General features: G+C 43.8%; 1 protein-coding gene across 2 annotated transcripts in view; it reads right to left on the bottom strand.

The window, feature by feature from the left end:
* Positions 1-21636, bottom strand: part of SNAP25 (synaptosome associated protein 25) — a 64068-nt gene that overhangs the window by 20036 nt on the left and 22396 nt on the right. For both annotated transcript variants that reach the window (XM_064415707.1, XM_064415706.1), the window contains exons 2-3: positions 8860-8994; positions 8185-8226 (exon numbers count right to left, since the gene is read on the bottom strand). In XM_064415707.1, the coding sequence (XP_064271777.1) occupies positions 8185-8226; positions 8860-8931 (114 nt within the window). In that variant the 5' untranslated portion in view covers positions 8932-8994. The remainder of the gene's footprint in view (positions 1-8184; positions 8227-8859; positions 8995-21636) is intronic.

Here is a 21636-nt window from a genome sequence, read left to right as displayed (position 1 = left end):
TCCCAATAGTGGTAGCAAGGTAAGGAGAGAGAGGGGGGGAGAAGAGAGAGAGAGAAAGAGAGATCAGTGAGGGAACACTCAGTCCTTGATATGGGACACAGGAAGACACAAGAAAAACAGTGGAAGGAATGACAAGGGACTGATGGCACAGTCCAAAGGCCTTATGTGCCTGGACACTCTGTGAGGAACTAGGTACTCTCCATTTTACCATCAGTCCTTCTGGATTCACTGGGATACCGAACTTCTGCAGAAAGCACAAAGCCATGGACCTTGAGATTAAAATAATCACTTTACACAAGAGTAATTTCTAAAAAAAGAAGGTTAATCTCAAAGTCCAATGAAGCAGGAGAAGGGAGGATGGGGGTGTTGAAATTGTAGGTGGATGTGAATCTCACAGGAGAAATTCCCAGGGAAAACAGGTGTGACACAAACATGTTTGGGAAGGTGGCACAGTGGTTTGTGCACAGCTCTTGCTGCTGACAGAAGTCAGAAAGCTTACCTACTTAGGAAATCCAGTTTAAAGCAGGCTAATATTTAATAGGATTAAGCCATATTTTTTGGCTCAGTGATCTAATAGATATGGGTTTGAGCCAAGTTTTAATACAGTCAACAGACACCTTTAGCATTAATGGACTTTGAATTGAGCTTGAAGGTAGGATTTTCAAAACACCTACACAGCAAATCTGCCTCTGCTCCCACAGCTTAGTGAGACTCTTACCACTGCCTTTGCTGGATACAGGGTTGGAGCAAAGCTGAGCCATCCACAGCTTCCACCTGCCTGAGCCAGGGGTAGGGCACCTTTCACAAGTACAATTTTTATTATGTGTTATCACCACTCTAGGATGTGTCAGGTGTCTCTGGTTCCTGGGTGCTGTGGTACTCAACTATGTCATGCATCAAATTATCTCCTTTTTAATTACAAAGGGGAAACCAGCTCCATTGTTCTTGGAGCAGTGATAACATCTGTGAATAATTAATGGCCTGAATGATCTCCCAAGTGTTGCATGTCAATAACAGATGAAGTAAACCCTCTGTGGCCTGACAGCTTGACAGCAGAGCTACCTGGACATGTGCAGTAGTAATTTACTTGTTGCCATGAACAGAAAGCAATGCATGCTCCTGTGAAACAGATAAGGGGGTGATGGTGTCAATTTTGCAGAGAGCAGGGAGACGCCCACAGTTGCACAGCTACATCAGGACAGAAAACGAAACTCCTGACCGACCCTCTTGGTTTTCAAGCCACCACTCCTGGAGGCAAATCAAGGACCCCATGTTATCCTTCCTGCCAGCTGCCCTTCTCACTGCTCATCAGATTTTGTGGGTGCAGTGAAGTGTCTCTGGCCATCAGCTGCCCTGTCCACGCTCACAGGGCACTCCCAGGCTCTCACAGCCCACGCTGGCTCAGCCACAAGCCCAACCCTGCCATGCTCAGGGCTGTTTGCCTGCTGCAGCTGGTGCTTCTCTGCTCTGCTTCCAGAGGATCCTGCTCAAGAGGGACACAAGGTTGTGCTCTTCTCTGCCTCTCCCTGCACTCCCATTCATATCTCTAATGTCTACATCACTGCAGAAACTGGGAAAAGCATCAGATGTGTGGAGGCTGGTTTGCTGTCTCTTTGTAAAAAGTCACTGTGTGAGTTACCAGATGGACAGAAAAGGCCTCCTGCCTCCCCCCAGTCTGCTTCACCCTGCTGCCCTCAGGGCAGCCATCTAGCAGGCACCCACTGCTGCTCCCTCTCCCTTCAAGTTCACACTGCATTTACTTGAATCCCAGCCAGCTTTAATTTTTGCAGCCTTTAGAAACTTAGGGTCCAAAGGTTATCTTAGGTTTGCCAGTTTAGAATAAAGAAACCACCTTTACTTATCTTATGTTTTCTGTGGGGCACTAAGCACCCTGTGTCTGCTAAGCACTTCCTGTACAACAGTTTTTTATTGGATCTTTTTATACTCTTGGTAACCAGGGAAGTTCCCCCCCCCCCCCCCCCCCCGAGATTTGTATGTATTTTAACAAACATGGAAACTCATGCAAACACAAGAAGGCTGCTTGGGTCCTGAGTCACCTTGTGTTTCAGTAAATAGGGTGCACTCTGACATGGGACCCTTCCAAATACTGAGCTCCAAAACCTTTTGCTGAATCAAGCATAGCTGGGCTGAGAAATATTTACTGCTCTTTAGCCATCTGACCTTATTTTCCTACTGTGTTTAATATCTAAGCAAACCACCTTTATAGAGCTAAGATGTCCAGTGACCTGAACAAGACGTGCTGGGAGATGAGCTCAGGGACTAGACCCCATGGTTTATATTTTATATCAAATACTTAAACAGAGCTAAAGAGGTCAAATTTTCTGTTCTTTACCTGCCCATTGGTGCCATTTAATTTTATCAGGCAATATTGCACCTCTTACAAACAGCCTGCCACAGCATTAACACAAATGTGAAAATATTAAAGGGTGTGCAATGAATAAACTTGTCTGCATCTGTGGTCTAATTGAAAGCATATTGAAGCTAATAAAGAGGTGGTGACTGAAAAGGATGAGATGTGATTCAGACATCAAGTGACAATCTCCTTCTGTTCCAAATTTCTATTAAGCATTAATTTTCAGCTTTTCCACAGAAAGAATTAAATGTGTAAAGTCAATCAAAAAATAAATCATGTTTGTTCATTTAAAATAGGCCCAGACTTTTCTAAAAGCTCAGTATTTCCATTATGACTGATATTTTAGATAACACAGACCCAAACCTGTCTGTAAGACAGAACTATTCCAAAAATATGTTCATCATCCAGATGTCTGAGCAGGAGAGAAACACTCGGTGACTGACCCGCAGTGACAACAGACTGAGGCATCTCTGGAAAGCGCAAAACCTCAGTTAAAGAAATATAGGGGAAGAAATGTGCCCAACAAGAGTGTTTTGGGGGGCAGACACAGGCAGGTTGGCATTTCCTGCGCTGGCAGTATCGCAGAAACTCCCCTTGGCCTCAGTGGAGCAGGTGCCACCCGAGCTGAGTGCTGGGCAGTGTGTAGCAGGAGGTGATGAAAGCTCGGCAGTGAAGTGCCAGCCCAGAAGGACAGCTTTCACAGCCTCTGCCCCCGAATCCTTGGGTACAGACTCGCATCACCACGGGCCCAGTGACTGTGCTTGGCTCTGTCTGGTCCTGAGGGCTCAGGAAGGATTCCCACACACATCCAGTGCTCATAAATATCAGTGATATCTTGTGTGGGAAGCCATGAATTCGTAGAACTAGCAGGGTCCATCATGTTATTGTGTGCTAAATTCTCACCTTGGCCAGGATTAGAGTATTTCTCCCCTCCTGTGCCATGGAGGAATCTCTTCAGACCCTCCAGTCCTTGTACAGGCAATCCTGCATTACTTTAGCAAAACAAGGGTTCTCAAAAAAGTGAAATGCTTAGGGTAGGTCAGACCAGAGAGATGAAAATGCATCTTTCACAGGACCCTACAGAGTTCACAGAGCACATGCCATTTTCATCCAGCTCTTTAATGTGTAACACCCATCTCTTTTGAGAACAACTTCTGACTCTCCTTGTCTTCTCATTGCACTTGAGAGGAGAATTTGGACTGCTGGATTTTACCATGGCACAGCCAACCTCTCACTTTCTTGTCCCTTATAAGAAAATGGCACAGCAAGAATTGCTTATGTTGGGGCATTAAAATGGTGGCCCTCGAGTTCCTCTGTTTATTCATAATTCAAGTATTCTGCAGATGGTAAAATATATAATATATGAAATAATTTCGCATATGAGATGACCCTTCAGGGCAGGAGGCCAGCACTTCCAACTTAAAAATGTATCACATTGGGTGAAACAGACCCCATACATTTCAGGAAAGTTTATGTCCTTCAATCTCTCAGCTAGGTTCAAATGCTTGAATAAAAGCAAATGAACAAGCAGTTCTGGTTTGGGTTCTGCATCATTCATATGAAGCACATGCCCAGGTTCTCCATTTGGCCACTGGCAAAGCTGTTCATCAAAGACCCAGAATATATGATTTTAAACCTCAGGGCTTAATACAACCCACAGATACTTTAGTTTGTCAGTGCTTCAGTGAAGCCTGTTTAGCAGCATTACTAGGAATCCTTTTGGAGGCTTTAATAGACACTATCCTTAGTCTTCTGTAATAGCTTTTAAAAACTTTTTGGTTGCTTTTGCTTTGGGTTTTTTGTTTGTTTGTTTGATTGGGGTTTTTTGTGAGTGTTTCACTCAAAGCAAGTCAGCAACAAAATGTTCACTAAAATTTGCCCAGCACTTTGGAGGGGAATTGCATTGCTGTATCATTTCTTGTTATTGCTGTTACAGAACTTAATTTCCCAAGATGGAAATAAAAGTGGGAAGACAATTGGAATGACTTCTCAAGGGGCTCATCAGTCCCTCCAGGAACACAATGTGTTGGGTCCTATCCTACCAAAGGCAGCTACTCAAATTTTGGTTTAGCCTGAGTGAAGATTTTCCTAACACTATAAGGGGATGATGTATCAGATAGAGAATCAAAATTCCAGAAATCACTTTCCCTACCTTTCAGGAGGTATCCTGAAAAACACATATATGCTGTCAGTTATGTGAAGAACACATAAACTTCCACTTCGATGAAGAATTTTGCTTTAATCCAGAATTAGAGGGTTTGTTTTGAATAAATTAATAGAGACAATTATATACCAGGACAGGTTGACATTGCTAGCTCTTCCCAAAGACACTAAAGAGAACTGTCAACACCCTAAAGACAAAACTGTGGTCAAAGAAACATTTTTTAGTCATCCGTAGCAATGAATTTGCTCAGCTCCTGCTCCAGGTTCCCTGTCACGCTGTTAACGCTCCAGTGTGTCCCTGACTAAAGCCACACACTGCTGCTCTGCCTGGGAAAGCACACCCCCAGCCCACGTGAATCTGCTATGCCCCTGGCTAGCACACACAGACGGGTCCTGCGCTGGAGAAGAGAGGCCAGAATTGTGGATCACATTCCCTCATGCCAGATATGTGGAATTACACTGGTTAAAACACTTTTCTGAGGAAAATGGTTCCAATAGTTCAGTACTTCCAATAGGTCTAATGATATCAAAGGTAAATTTCAAATCAGTTTTGGGCCAAACTCTAAATTAATAGAGCACTTTTTCTTCTATTTTTTCATACTAAGGAGCATTTGGCTGTGATAATAAATGTCAGGGTATACTCACAGCTGGTAAATTGGCATTCTGTGTGTTCAGTATCCTGGACAGGGCAGCACCAGTTATCAAACATTTATAGCTCACCATTTCACCTTTGATACTTCACTCTCACCTCACATGAGAGAAGATAGTCCTGTCTGGACTTAAATGTACAAAACAGCCCTTTTGTCTGTACATTCCTAAGTGCTTTCCTCTGAGCTTTTACCACCACTGATCTTGTCATGTTTTCCTTGCAGCTTTGTAGCTACAAAACATCCTTTTTTCCCTATACTACCACAACTGATTTTCCTTAAAGGCCATGGTGGTGGCACTGGGAGATGGGAGCAAACTCCCAGCTTTTCTCCCCCCGTGTGATATTCTGCATTGCATAATGTTACCTCGGAGCAAAAAAGCTTGAACATGAAAAGAAGGTCAGATACAAACTGTATTTAATCTCACTTGTTCTGCCTCACTTCATTTTTATTTTATGTTTTAGCCCAAACATTGCACAGCATCATCATAAAATACAGGTATTTATAGCACTGAGTGGCTCAAAAGAGCACTGGTCAGTGCAGATTAACTGCACTGCCTGGCACAATGAGCACCACGGAGCACACTGGGTTTTGGAATCTGCCATTCCAAATGGAGCTGCCCTGGGGCAAAGCCGTGGCTGCTTTTGTAACATTTCTTGCCTCTCTTGTTTTGCCAGGACTGGAAACATCAGCTTCTTGCAAAGCTGGCTTATAAAACCAAGAAGCAATAACCTCCTTGGTTTTCCTTGCCCATGTTCCCTGGCAACAGCATCAGGGCTTAGTCTCCAAACACTGGATAGTCTTCTGGGGCAAGCAGGGCATGTCCTTTGGGGACACGTGCCCAGGCTATGACCTGCCGTTAGGTCTTACATGGCCACGGGCTTCCTTGGATGGACAGCACTCTCCTGTCTCCAGGATGGAGTCCAGACACTCTGTTTATGTTGTGCTTCCCCAGTATCAATCCATACAAATGGACACAGTAATAATGCTTAAACATGGACGCATCCTTTTCCTAAGAAAGAAAGAACAGATCTGCTGTATCAAGAGAACAGAGTAAAAAGCGTTCTTTCCCTGAGTATTTCCTATCTCTATCTACTAGACAGGTTCTGCTAAGTGAGGAAGTCTAATTGGATTTTGGGGGTTTATTAAATCAGAGCAGTGCAAGTTCAATTTCAAATACTCTCACAATTTGTCTTTTCAGTATAAAATCTCTCACTCCCTAAATACTGCATTTTTTTTAAAGTACCTAGGAAAAGGGATTGGAATAATCAACCAGCTGTTTAGGCCACAGAAGAATTTTAAAGGTCTCCTGTAGTCACATTAGTGAAAATAACATTCAGCTCATTTTAGAAGAACTCCCTTGACTACTCAGTGCTAGTTTTAGCAGCTTCTCTATTTGGACAGGAAGATATTGTGGCATCTGAATAAATGCCAGGTCCAGAGATGCTGAGCTCTTCCAAAGAGTGCTATAAATTCATTGGTAAATTCAGCAGTCCCAGTTCTCCTCCCACTTTGCCATTTGCTGTGATTTAGTACTGAAACTCCAGTGGCATTCACAATATGCTGGTTCAATATGTTAGGAAGACTGAGGCAGCGCACAGGCCGCACAAATGCGGCTCGGGAGAGGCAGGGCTGATATTTACTGATGGCTTGGCCCCGAGCAAATCACTTCCCTTTCCTGCGCCTCTCCTTCCCACTCATCATCTGCCTTGTCTATTGAGATCCCAGGCATTTGGGGGCAGCAGGCTCTCCTGCCTTGTGTTGTGGGGGTACTCATATGAGGCTTCCTCCTGGTTGTTGAATAGATTCCAGCAGGAGCTGCATCCAGCACAGAGCTGACGTCAAGGGTGGTTAGGAATGGCGTGTCCAGGGAACTGAGCAGCAAAAAGGGACAGATTGCTCGTGAGACAAGAGCACGTTTTGGCTGCAAGGGGCCCCGATCTAAAGTGTTTGTGGAGGAGAAGTGATGCTGACTATGCTCAGTGACCCATCTGTCTGTCTGTACGTGGAAATTTAATTTTGTCTCCACTGGACTCCATTGATCTTCACAGTGGTGATTGATTTCAAGGCCATAAAGCCTACGGCTGGGGTTGTTCTTGTTCCTGAATGAGACCTGATGTAATTTTCTTCCTGTTGTCTCTGCTGGAGACTCCTCTGGTTGTCATGAGTACTGGGACTGTCAGTGCTGATGACCCTGATTAAAAATGTCACCAGCTCCAGCACCAGGGCTTGCATGGTGTCTGAAAATAATACGTCCTGTCAGGCAGCAGCAAAGTTTTCCACCACCTGATGGCTGAACAATCTAAACCAAACTGAGTTGAGATTTTCCAACTTTTAAACCTCTTTATTGTGGAAAGTGTGAAATACGAATTGGTTTTTTGCCTCCAGGAAGGTATTAGCTGTGAGGACCAAGCCAGGGTCCCCTTCCTTAGCACCATGGAAAATCAGAGAACTCCCAGCTCCAAAGTGGTCAATCTAGGACATCTTGTGAACCTTGAAATCCTGATAAATATTTCAGAGATACATAAACAAATAGCATTTAAATGCTGTGCTGACCAATGTTCTATAAATAGCTGCAGGTGTTTATGGAGAGGGAAGTATTTAAAGCAGACTGGGAAAATGGATCAAGGGCCCTTCTCACCTTCCCCTCTTGCAGTGTTATGCCAAGGACGTGAGAGTGGTCCTGGCACAAGGCTCCCAGAGCCCTGCAGCAAGCTCAGCCACTTGTCCCTGACTTGAGGTCACCTTCAGAGACTGTTTCCTTAATTTATCTCCAGAATCCTCTCCCAGTGCATCTTCAGGTATGACCAAATCAGTGCCAGGCAACCAGGGAGCGGTGTCTTGCACAGTCCTAGTGAGGGGTAGGGATGAGCAGGGACAGTGGCATATAAAGCCATGGCCAGGCTCTAGCAATGTGAATTTAAAAAAAGCCACTTCCAGTGTCAGGCTCTCCATCACTTCTGTTCACAAGGGAAGTGCAAATGAAGTGCAAGTCCTTACCTCTTCAACAAGCTGCAGCATTCGACGGGTGCTCTCAAGGGACTGTAAAAAAAACAGGAAAAAAACATTGAGATTTGGAAAGTTGTTCTTTCCAATGCTAATGTGCAGGCTCATGCTGACAGGATGTTTTTCCTGCACTCTTTCCTCTCCTCCAAATCAGGCCATCTGCAGGGCACTGGTGATCTCTGCATCTCCAGCTCTATGGATGGCTAATGCAGCACACCTTGGGGCAGCTGCAGTCTCCAAGGCTTGTGCTCCCCTTGCTCACACGCTGCGGTGGTGCTGCTCGGAACCGCAGGTGTTCCACTTTAAAAGTAAAGCCTGTGGTTTTCAACTATGACTCTTCAGAAACCTAATTGGTAACTTCTAACATTTAAAGGTTTGACAAATCGAAGGAATCCTCAGAAAATATTAAATTGCTGCCTTTTGCTCTGAGGCCAGTCAAACTGATTCACAATCTAATACCTAAATGAAACTCATGATCAATAAATTCCCTAATCTGGACTGAACACAACATTAAATTTTACCCCAGCTCATTTCATTTCCAATTCTGTTTTCAGTGCAAAGCTGATGGAAAAGAGCTCTAGAAATCCTTTGCAGGATCAGCTCCTATTTCTGGCTGTGTGTTTCACACTAAGCTCAGCCCCAAGTTCCCAGTTTAGCTACTGGTCTCACTTCATCAGCGAGCTGGTCGGCACGCCGCTGCATTTCTTCCAACTCATTGCGCATATCCGCGTCTTCCGCCATTTTAGCTGTGGGGGTGTGTGGGGACGCTGCGGATCAGGATTTGCACTCAGCTGGTCTGTGAGCCTGGAAGACAGCGAAAAGGAAGAGAAACAGTGTGGTTAGGAGCTGTGCTTAAACATCACTTCCACAAAAACGCTTTTGTTACATCCCTGTCCTCACCCAAAGTGCCAGTCAGGATAGTAATTCCTATGTAGTAGAGAGCAAATCCTTCCTTTTTTCTTAACCTTTCAAATGCAATTCATACAGAAGCTGGACACTCAGGAGACGCTATTTGCTGCCAGAAACAATCTTGAAACCCATTCATTCTTCTCTAGAATGGAAAGGCTTAATGTGAAGGAGGTCAAGGTCAAGCCTATGCCCCTCATGTCCCATGTTTCAGCTGCATTGTTTGGAGGGCTGGGTGCTTAGCTAACACATTTGTAATTAAATTACGGACTACGAAAGTTTGCATATTTTCATTGGCTAATATACACCAAGCTATAGCCCAGACTATGAAATAATATTTACAGCTAGACTGGCAGAAGTCTACATGGGAGAGAACCCTTCATTTCGGGGGAAGTGATGGTAGGACCTAACTGGTATTTTCAACTTCTCCACAAAGTGGGTCAGATTCTGATCTTCGTTATCTGTCTTGGTACAGAAGGACACCCCTGAGCTGGTCCTAACCAGAGGTCAGGATGCAGCCCATTAATCCTCGATTTGGTAGGGTTTCTTTTTTGTTACAAATTCAAGATAGCTCTGATTACTGAGCATGACTTGATTAAGAAAGGCGGGCCCTCCTACCATCTGTCAGGTCTTTATAACAACAACACAGGCTTATTTCTTTGCTTGATTCAAGCATGGCACATTGCAAATTACTGCTCACTGAATGTTAGATTTGTTCATTGCAGGAAAACCTAATTGCAGGTGCAGAGGAGGTGGGGAAGTTGTGGGGGACTGCAAGTAAACAGCTATAAAGCAGATGCCATCGTGCTCAATTACAGAAAGAGGACAAAAGCAGCCCCTTTCAGCGAAGCTGCTCTAAAGAAGGCAGGATCCCGGGGCTGTTTTCTGTCCTGTCTTTGCGATATGTGCAGCCTTTATGAAACAAGATAAGTCAGGGCAGAGCTTGGCTCTAAAATTTCAGCAATAGCAACTCTGTTAAAATAGAAGTTGCTATATATTGGAGATTGAACCATTGCTCTCTTTGATGGTGCTCTCCATCAGGACATCAGGAGTACAAGCTGAGCAGGTAGAGCTGGGTGGCAGTGATATTTCCTGGATCACACCCTGTTTGCTTAGAAAGGTGTAAGGAAAGCAGACAGTTCCTTGCATTTCCTCTGCAGTTTCAGCAACAGATCTGCTGTTTTTTCTTATCTGAGAGGGAATATGTGACCTTCATGCCTCCACATTAGCTGTGCCCTCACTCGTGGTTGCTTTTCCTCTTTGAAGCTACAGCAGGAAGAAATCCATCTCGAGGAGTCAGCCCTGCAGCTACTGGCACAATATTCCACTTTCATCACTGTGCACATCGCCACATCCTTGTCAGAGGGAGGCTGGCATTTTGTGATAGGTCACACCATGTGTAGGAGCCTAAATGTCTGCTGGAGAAGGAGGCCACCTGGTCCTGCCAGCTGCATGGTCACAGCAGTGTGAAGGACCGAGCTTAGGCAACTCATGTGCACCCCAGCTGATGCAAAGGCAGAGCTTGATTTCAGACTAATGCTCAGGCTGGTATGGGACACTTCAAGGATGATCACAAACAGCAGGAAATGGGCTTTTCAAACACATGGTTTAAGAGAAAAAGATAAACCAGGAACTGATCTCTTCCAGAAGGACATGTGAAGGTGTGGGGCTACTCTCAAGGCCACCCCAACCTTCCCACCCTGCTGCTGTGCTGGTGGTGCCCTTCGTAGCCTCAGCTCCAGGAAAACACTGCTCCTGGCCAGCAAATGGAGCATGCTCAGGTGGGATAAAAAGAAGTTATTTTGGTAAAGAACGGTGCTCCAAAGTCCTGTCCCACTTGGCACAGGCTGGCTCTAGCACTGGTCACTGCTTCACAAATTGTGGTTTTTCCCCAGATTGAGTCATAACCCACAGCTGAAATATTTCTGGCACAGCCTCTGTACCAGAACATCAAGATTAAGTCTGTGGAACTAGTTTTTGAGTATCTGGTTAAAATATTCTCCTCTGCCTGTACCCCTCACTACACTTGGGCTGGCAGAGTAGTAGCACTAAGCTTGAGCCAAAATCAGGACAATTTGTTTAGGGCTTTGGGACTGATCTAATTGGTAGATACATATAGATGTTGATGGGCAGGAAAGTGGTTCTGCTCTGTGTCTGTTGGTATCATCTCACTGGCTGTAAAGTGGGAGGTGATGCATCAGTGAGAGGGTGGGATGCTAACAGGGAATTTGGTTCATTTTCTAAGCATATCCAGTGTGAGCTGAATAATTACAGACCTGTGAGTGGAGGTGACATGAGGGCTTCTACTGACAACAGCAATTTATTTATTGACTGTTGGTCAGTCTCTGCAGATTAAAAAAAAAAAAAAAAATTCAAAGAAAATTCTATTCCCAGGTAGATTCCAGCCTGACTTTTGATGTTTTCCTTACAATTTTTTTTTGATCATGAGCCAGTGGTGGTAATGGGTGGTGCAAAAAAAAAAAAAAAAAAAAGAAACAAATGTAACAAATGTGGAGAGACTTTTACAGAAGCACAGAATGGTTTGGGTTGGAAGGTTCTTGAAAGATAATCTCATTCCAACCCCCTGCCATGGACAGGGACACCTTTCACTAGACCAGGCTCCTCAGAGTATGATCCAACCAGACCTTGAACGCTTCCAGGGACAGGGCATCCACAGCTTCTCTGGACAACTTGTTCTGGTGACTCACCATCCTCAGAGTCAAGAATTTCTTCCTAACATTTAATCTAAACCTACTACCTGTCAGTTTGAAGCCATTGTCCCTTGTCCTGTCACTCCATGCTCTTGTGGGGTTTTTTTAGTTACCCTTCTTGGTTTGTTAGAACCATCAGTTGGCATCTTAGTGACAGACGTGTCTTATTTTGCATCAAGCTAAAAAAAGTGTCAGAGTTTGTAACTGGAGAGATGTTGTGCAGCAAGTGATTGAACTTGACATGTTTATTGAGATTGTTTGGTATTTGTAAAGCACTTAGCATGGATTGAGAAATAGCAAAAAGCATTCTTCCAGACAAGTCATTTTACATCAAGTTTTAGTCATAAACAGAAGTGCCCCGCAGCGTGCTGATTCAACTTTACTTAATAGAAAACCATGCCCAAGAATCAATAAAGGTTACTGATTTGCACACACTGTGATAAACTACATATATTTTGTAGATGGCAAGGAATGAGTTTAAATTTTTTTTCAGATTTTGCAATTTATAATGTGGAATAGGACAGATTAGAGATAGGATTTTCCTTGAAAAGTCCTGTTTAGGCTGAAATGCCATTCCAGTGTCATTTCAGACAGAAATTTCCAACAGCAAACCCTGTTATCCATAAAAATCCTGTAGAGAGAAGAATTATGTTTTAAAGGGAATTATTTCTCTGAAGTACAAAGTAACAGTTCTCCCTCTATGGTGTTTCTTAGGAACACATATAAAAAGCTTTTATTTAAAACATTGAAAATTAATGATTTCAGGAATGGTCAAGGAAAGTTAAACCATGATGAATTTGTTCTTACTGATACTGGATAGACTTTCAAAAGCATAAGGTCTGGCTCAGGCCCACTGAAACCTGCACTTGTTTAAGCAGAACAGAAACAGGCCTAAGATAGTATCGAGGACTTAGGGTAATAAATTCCTTGCAGAATTTATATTTTTGTTACTAGTTGATATTTTGCATTCTGTTCTCATTGAAGTTAATTTGAACCAAGTATCAAAATCCTACAATTGCCTTAGGAATCCTTAGGAATCTCTAATATAACTGGAGTAAATTCTCCAAAGTGTACTCTGTACTTTTAACTTGAACTACATTTTATTTACAGTCCCTGCAGAGATGACAAATCAGAAAACCAAAGCAGGGATGCAATATGTTAAGCTCTTTCAATCTAAAAATTTGATTTAAAAAAATTGCTACAGAAGTTACAGACCCTACATTAACTTAGTTTGTGTTTATACTTATGGTAATTGCCTATACAAATTCAGCCTCAAAATTTCATGTGCACCTTGGTTTTTCCATTTAGGAAAAGGAAATCCTCTGGGTTCACACACAAACATCCATGGTGCCCTTTGAAAAGGAGAAAAAAGCCCAAACACTGCTACAAAATATTGTGTACAGCATGTTCCAGGCATGTGCTGTGTCTCCTACACAATGCAAGTAACTCCGCACTCGGGTCATTTACACCAAATTCCCTGCAGACAGTCTCGTCCCTTTTGCCAGTGCTCATACAGAAGCACCACAGACAATGTTAGGGAGAAATACAGAGACTGGCTAATGGAAAGGCACTGCCTATTATACTTTGAATTCTGCATCTGGTGTTTCAGTAGTGCCAAGATGCAGTAAAGAATCCCTTAGCAAGAACATTATATAATCCATATGGAGTAACACTGAAGGCTCAGAGAGACCCACGTCTGTCCCCAGAGGAAGAGAGATACAGCGACTGACCTTTGAAAGCAAATATTTGCTTCACAGTGATATAAACACTTCAATGCAATAAATACAGGAAAATGAAAATGCTGCAATTTACTGGGGTGAAGGCAACACAGCAATAAAATGTTCTTTTTTAAAGCACTCTCCCTGTTGACAAAGGACACATCTACTCTTCCCACAGATATTTGTAGCCAGAAGATGACTGCATTGGCGTATCTTACTAAAAAAGTCAGAGCTGGTCAATCTCACTCCTTGTGCCTCTTTCTTGTAGAATTGAAAGCATTACCACGGTGATGTGGTGTTTGTAGAGCCACAGAAAATGTGAGGAGAGACTTTGAATCAAGTGTTTCAAGGATCAAGGATGGATGTAGGGCCATTTAAAGGTGGCATTTAGGTTGCTGCTATTGTCAGGCTGTTGGGAGAAGGAGCACTGTCAAAGGGGGAGATGAAGTGCAACTACAGATGAAGGGGTCATCCTTGCTCCCCAGTATTGCCCCTCATTTGGTTTCCCATGTGCCATCCCAGGGCTGTTCAGCCTCTGTGGGGTCAGGCCCAAGGCAGCTCTGGGGCTATGAAGGATCCTCCTGTCACGGGACACATCCTTGATCCTGCTGGACTCCTCAGGAGCTACCACTGCCCAGTGGGAGCTCTCTACAGCTCACCTGTCCAACACATTGGCCATGTCTTCCACCACCTTCACAAGCCTTCCCTACAGGGGCTTCTGGCAGCTGGGTTATAGGAAATGCTCTGGCATTAACCCCAAAGCCCAGGAACTGCCTGATAACACCAGCAGGGAATGAAATGACATGAAAAGCGTGAACCTGCTGCAAAGGGATGCTTAGAAACCATTACGTGTGTGTGTCACTGGCACCAGCAGGCTCCCCCCGAAGTTGTGATGAGGATGGAGTGCTGGAAGGCAGATCCCCACAGAAAGCCAGGAAAGTCACATGTGTGCTGCCCACAGTCGGTGTGACAGGCAACAGCTGGTGAGAATTTGAAGGGAGTTGGGAACTAAGCTTTTACAGGCTGTGGGCTCTCAGCAATGGCCTCACAAGCACCAGCTTCTCTGACTTCTGTCATCTCCATCTTCTTCGACACAGAGCTCACCACAATTAATACTGACTATAACTAAATATGCCCTGCTTTTGCTCTTACTGTATTTTAACTGATCTGAAAGCACTTGGAGAGGAAATTAGATCATTTTGTAAAGAAAAATCCTATTTAAACATTTTATACTATGGCATAAAATGTAACAATGAAAAATTAGTCAGAACTTTAATTTAGATTTAATTTATAAATAGATTTCAAATAAAGTCTTGAGGAATCTGCTGTTCAATTCTCCAGCACATCCTATTGCATGAATCTAATATATCCACAAGATTTTCAGCAAAGTTCTCATTCCAAAGAAACACCTTTTTAACATTTGTGGTAGGGATTAAGCAAAAAAGCTGGAGCTGTGTTTCTGTAGGGTCTGTCAGCCTTAACCCAAGGCACAGACCCCTTGTCTCTTTCCTGCTGCAGTCCCACAGCACTGCTTCAAGTCTTTGGGCCCACTTCCACAGCCCAGGCTGACAGAGTATAGTGATAATAACCAATTTCACTCCAAATTCTTGCTTGCTAGTCAGTAAAGAGCAATGCCTACCATTGAGGGCTTGTCAGGCAGTGACTTTGGACAAGACAGGCGCTGCGATCTTGCAAATCTGAATTTGGGAGACGTGAGTAATTCCTAGTTTGTTCCTGTCTTCCTGCATCGCCTTAGGAAACTCATTTTACTCCCAAGGCTTGCTTGCCCTGCCTGAAGACAGATCTCTGGAGCTGTGTGAGGTGCTGCAGGTGCTGGGTTTGCTGCTGCTGGCTCTATCTGTCAGCACCTGCAGGTGCCCTGGATACCCTCTGATGGGACTGCTTCTCACGTCTGACAGCTGAGTCTGTCCCCATCTCCACAGCACAGATAAAATCCTTCTTTTCCTTCCTATCTTGCCCTTGTTTTGTCCTGCTTAAATTGCAGCTGTTCCAGGGCATGGACCAGCACCTTGCCTGGGCTCCAGGACACCTGGGACTTTGGGATAAATGCTGGTGAGCGTGCTGCCACATTGTCCCCTCTGCCAGCCCACCCCAATCCGAGGCAGGGCAGTGCTGTCCTGTCACCTGCAGACAACAGGCTGCTCCACGAGGCTGCTCCACCACACGCCTGTGCTTCACCACGCCACAAAAAATACGAGCCCCATACAGGAGAGCAGCCATTTTGTAACAGTGTCACCTCAGAGTAATAAAAACTTGACTTTCTATCCATTTCACTTTACTGCTAAAAGAAAACAAACCTCTCAACGTGTTATCTCCTTGCAGTCATTTTTGCACCTATATACCCACACATTTTTCTTTTTTTTTTTCTTTTTTTTTTATTTTGCTTTCCCACAGAAACAGAAAAACATCCAAGGCAAAAATGTCTGTTCTGTTCATCTGGGAGAGCAACCAGGCAGAGAGGTGGAGGGTGAAGAAAGAACCCTTCTTAGGGGGAGTGGGCACCACATCTACTGGCAGCACAGAGCAGAGACCTGGACAGAACCGGCTGCTGTGAATCAAATTCCCTGTTACTGCAGCTCCCTGTCTCATGTAGCATCATTTATAATTTAACAAGCTATGTCCTATGAATCACTAAGCTTATTGTGTTCCCACTGGTTCTGAGTCCACACCCTCACTTCTCCAATACCTGGAAAATGTTTACTTCTAGCACAAATTGATTCCCAGCTAGGAAACAGCAGCTTGTTCCTGTGCTGGTGTTGTTCTGTGGCTGAAATATTTTCTCTTCTTCCCTGCTCTCTTCTTCTCTTTCTCTGAGGTACAGAAACAGGCCTTGTAATGTTTCCCAGAATTTCTTATGATGTGAAAGATGAGATCTGTTAGTCCTTTCCTGGCAGGCAGACTGTTTGTCATCCCACCAGCTCTTGGTTATGCCAGCTCCATTTGAATTATTCTTCTCTGGGAAAGGGTGTCTGGCATTTCACAGAGTATTTAAACTGAGGATATGGGCTTTGCTGAAAGGGCTTAGTGCTTCCCTATCCTTCCAGGAGATACCTGTTCCAAAATATCCTACAACCTCACTTGCCATTGGCATAGCTGGATCTTGATGGCTCAGAACAAGAAATCCAGGTATTAATAGAGAGGATTAAAGAAAACGTCTCGACTTGTGAAAAGCTGTTTGCATTCTGAGGCCAGAATCTTGGAGAAAAAAACTAAAGGCAGCTGCCTAGCTGGAGGATGAGATTTCTGGCTGTGTCATGACTTTCAGTAGAATTCAAGCCCTAAATCCATTCAGGTCTTCAGAATATTCACTGGCCATCACTGCAGCAACGATGAGCAGTCAGCTCTCTTCAATTTGATTCCAACCTGGGTTTCTTTACACTGCTCCTAAGCCACTCAATCTGATTAATGGCCAATTTTAGAAGCTAGTGGTGAAAGTCACGCCCTGTTTCAAGTTGGAGGAAGTGCCACCACTGCCAGTGGGGTCAGAATTGCAGGTGGAGCTACGAGCCAGTGACTGGTTCTGGGAGAGGCCAGTAGTGTGTGGAGGGGCAGGTGTGAGTGTGGAAACACCTAACAGAAGTGCTTGGCATCTTAAATACTTTTCTGCCAGATTTTCCTGGGGCTCTAACTTGCTCCCTTCTGTTTCTCTGAGATATAATAGAAATATAAAATGGAAGTATTGCAAAACATTTATTGAGGAATTCAAGGCACAGCAAGGAATAAGAAAGCTGCATGGCTAATTTTCCTGGGGCATTCCCACCCGGCTCCACAAGACCTGCTGCATTTGCTGTTCCTAGGTTTGTAGAAAGAAACTGTGTTCCCTCTGCACAGTCTTCTCAAGTGTGCCAGAACTCCTGGTCCAGTCTCCCCTTCATATACACATCCAAACCTCTTCCAGATCTGGTTTAGGTTAGTCATCGCCCCTCAGCATTCCAAACACAATGGTGGGTGAAGAGCCTCCTTCTGTGCCTTCACAAACCAAGAGGAGCAGCCCAGTGGCAACAGAGAAAGGGAGCTGAGCTGCTGCAAGAGGGCATTAAATAGTAGTTGTTCAAAAGACCTTGCTCCACATTGCCTCAACCTTTCATACGTCTTCTCTGCCTCTGCAAAGTCAGCACAAAACGTCAGAAGAGTTCCATGCTCTTGTATTACACACAGATCAAATCAATGGCAGCAAATGCAAACCAGTAGAGCTCATCCTCAAATTTCTCATAATGATCCAAGAAGGCAGCCTGACAACTGAGGAAAGACATTTTTAGGCTACATGCATGATGAAAAGGAAACCCACAAATTGAAGAAGGATTTTTTTAGGCTAAATGGATGATAGAAAGGAAACTCGCAAACTGGAGAAAGAATTTTTTTTAGGCTAAATGGATGATGAAAAGGAAACCCACAAACTGCAAAAAAGGTATTTTTAGGCTAAATGGATGATAGAAAGGAAACCCACGAGTATTACAGTAAGAAAAGGGAGCACATTTGCGTTGGCCTGTCACAAAGCAGAGCTAATTTCTGCCGCAGTCTTTGTAAGTCTGCAAGTCAGGAGAAAATTTTGTGGTAACTTTATTTAATTTAAAAATTATTTTTTAAAAGTTAAATTGAATGTAATAACGAATAACTTCACAGTTAAAACAGATGTGAAGTTCTTCATTTGTATGTTAAAAATTGGCGCTATCCCATCTTCACTAGTCCTGATACTCCTAGGACTGGATGAAACAAGCTGGGAGTTTAAGCAGCACATTTACAGGCTTAGTGTGGAAAGGCTGCTGATTGCGACAGAAGGGAAAAATGTGGAAAAGATTGGCAGTGACACAGTTAACCTCATCACCACTGATGTTGCCAAAGCTTTGATTTCAAAGTGATAGACAAGGATAAGGTGTTCCCCTGATGGTTTGTTTGTTACGGGCTGTCAGCACACTCAGCTGGCATTTCACTTCTTTCTGCATGGTTTGCAATTTGCAAGATTTCACTGCAGCCCAGGATTCACACCTACCCCTGCCCCTGAGCTGTATAACACCAGTAAGATTCTTCAACAGAAATGAAAAAAATTCAATTAATGCAGCTCTTGCTAAATGTAAATATTTTAATAGGCGAGTAAAATACACTGCGATCGTGAGGGCATCGGGAATGTAAATAGACAACATCTCCCCTCTTGACATGTATTTGTGGTAAACAAAGCTATTCATTATGTTTATAATACTCATCCTTCCCTTTCTGCCTGGTGGTAAAAGCATTTCAAGCAGTGGGCTGATATATTTTTAGCAGAAATCTTCTTTAACTAAGTCGTCAGAGTCAAATCAGCAGCTGACAAAATATAAGCATTATGAAACTGGGCTGATGATGTTATTTGTAGAATTGGATTTTTAAAGGAAGGTTGATTTTTTTCAGCTCTGAGGGACAGCAAAAAGAGATATTTAAGAAATTATCTCATTGTTTTTGAGATTCTTGGTTATCACTGATTATTCATATTCCGTCTACCCAGCCTTCTTCTCGTTATGTCATACAGCATCTGAAGCAGGCAGCAAGAAGGAAGGGAACTTCCCAGCTTGGGCTGTTTTCCTTGTGCACGCAGCCTTCTGCGGTGAGGGCACTGCCACGTCAGGATGCAGCACCATCAGTGAAATAGCAAAGGCACAAGAGGTTCAGGCCTGACTCAACGCCCATCCCCTCGAGGAACTGCTGCCCAAAATGTCTCCTGCACCTCCCCACTACGGCCAGTGAGCCTTCTCTGGGCAAAAGAGCTTTGAAAATGAACAAGCAAAACAAAAAGGAAAATGCTGACCTTTCTGAGGGTGCCCTGAGTATCCCCAAAGGATGTCTTGTGCTTTGCCATGGTCTTGGCTCAGGGCTCACTTTCTGCCACTTCCTACCCCCAGCTCCTCTCTCCTCTACTGTGTCATGGTCTCTGCTAGGAACTTAAACTGTGGATGTAGGATTTAAAGCTGAAGGAGAGTTCATGAACTTTGAAAAGCTTACTTCTGTTTAGAAAAAAAGAAATAGCTATAGCCATGTTATAAAAAGAAAGGACCCTATTTAGTTTTTAACTCCCCTCCTTCTCTGTTTTTACACAGGTGACACACAGATAGACATGTGAGTACATAAAATGCAGCAGGCACAATTTCAGGACACAGCAGAATATCTTTTTTTAAAGGAAGTTTATGTACCAAAAAGGGCTGGAAACCCAATTTTCAACCACCAAACCTTTACAAGTTTAAATTTTATTATTTAAGGCTCTTTTACAGAGTCACGATAACTAAAATTCCTGCTGCTATTAAACAGCTCATCTCCCTGAAGGGAAGCTGGACCCTTGACCAGTCCAGACCCATTCCCAAAGCCCTGAAGTGCTGCAAATGCCGTTCAGGGAAGGGAGAAGATCTGGCTGCTTCCTTCACTGGGCACAACTGGAAGATTCAGTGGGAAGGTCCTTGGGTCATATCCATCATTCTCCACTGGTGGACACTTGTATCAAAGCCAATAAATTGGGAACAACCGGGTAAGGTGGATACAGTGGATGCTTACAATGCACTTAGAGTTGTACAAGTCAGATATTGAAAGCATCTGACATTTCTAGGCTAAGTAACAAACTGTATTAGCCACGGGAATGCATAATAGCAGCCCACAGCTATGCAAAACTTATTCACCTGTTTTCAAAGGCCACTGCTGCTTTCTGATTCACACCTACAACTAATTCCTGGCTGCTACTCATTTTCCAGGAATCAGTAACACAAATTCAAAGAAGGCTGATTAGAAACCTCTCTTTTTTCAGAAGTCCATTTCAGCCTTTACAGGATGATGAGAAAAACCCCAGTGCACTCCTCCAGGGAAGATTACCCAGACTTGCAGGCGAGGATTTAGCTGTACTAATGCAAGAGCACAACTTCTATTCTTTTTTTTCTTCCTTCTTTCTTTTTTTATTGACCAATCAATTCAACAACAGCCTTGATAGTGCCTCAAGGGCATCGCTTTCAACCACGTGATCAGCAGATTAACAGAGAGGCTGCAAAATCCTTTCCGCTCAAACTGTTTTAACAGAGGATCAAAATCTTTCTCTCTGCGTGGGGATTTTTATTTAGCTAGTTCTTTTTATTGAGTTTGCACATGTTTGTGAAGGAATTAAGGCCTGCAAGGGCATGCAAGATGCTCTGGTTTGGCTGTTAACCTTTTCCTTTCAGTTTGTGTTTGGGAGTAGAAAGTTTTCCGGTTCCTTATGGGAATGTTATCCCTTCCCCGGGTCCTACACTTGCATCATTAACCCTCATCAATGCACAGATGCTGGGCCTGAAAGGTTGGAATTGAAAACATTTTGAAAGAGCTCCCCTTTTCCCTGCTGCAGTTCTTGTTCTCACTAAGGAAATTTGGGAGCTGGGTAAGTCCTGTGGGGTCACGTGAGATTTACAGAGCTCTGCTGTACAGTAGAACAAGTGATTAAATTTGATCATGTAACTAAAATAAACAACAATTAACTGTTTCTTGGCTGCAGCAGTCTGGCTCCTGGGAAGCAACTGCTTGCACATAGAGGTACATGGGGGTTCCTGCTGAAATCCTTAATATTCAGCGTCCAGATCCCTGAGCTATGAAGGTACAACTACTGCTGGTGGCAAGAAGGTGCATTCAGTGCTGTAGACATAAAGAAAACAGCACACCAAATACCCTGAAACAAAGCAGAAACCAGGCTGCCTTATATCCCTCCAGGACATAAAAGCATAGCTGGAGATGCAGAGATGGAGGATCAAATGTGAAGGTTCACACATAACATGGCCAAGAGGTTTCTTTGGCTCTAGCACGTATGGAAACAAAACCAGCACCCTCACTCAGCTGCTGGATGATGAACCCCAGCAGTGAGCTGGGACAAGAGCAATTCATGTACTAACAACAGAAACAGCAAGAATAAACTCAGCAAAAAAAAAATTAATAGCTGACATTTGACAGCAACCACAGTCTGGTCACAAACAAGTCACAGAATTCAGCAAATAGAGGATTTTCCCAGAACTGGGCCTGGATATTCCCACAGTTCTGCTGTCAATATCCTACAGCTCCAGATTTCAAGCAGAGTGTGTGCACACAGCTGAGGGCAGAGGGATTTTGCCTCACTG

This window comes from Passer domesticus, chromosome 3, assembly GCF_036417665.1.
Source record: "Passer domesticus isolate bPasDom1 chromosome 3, bPasDom1.hap1, whole genome shotgun sequence".
Taxonomy (NCBI): Eukaryota; Metazoa; Chordata; class Aves; order Passeriformes; family Passeridae; genus Passer; species Passer domesticus.
Note: the sequence above shows the minus strand (reverse complement) of the source record. Positions and strands in the feature narration are given on the sequence as shown.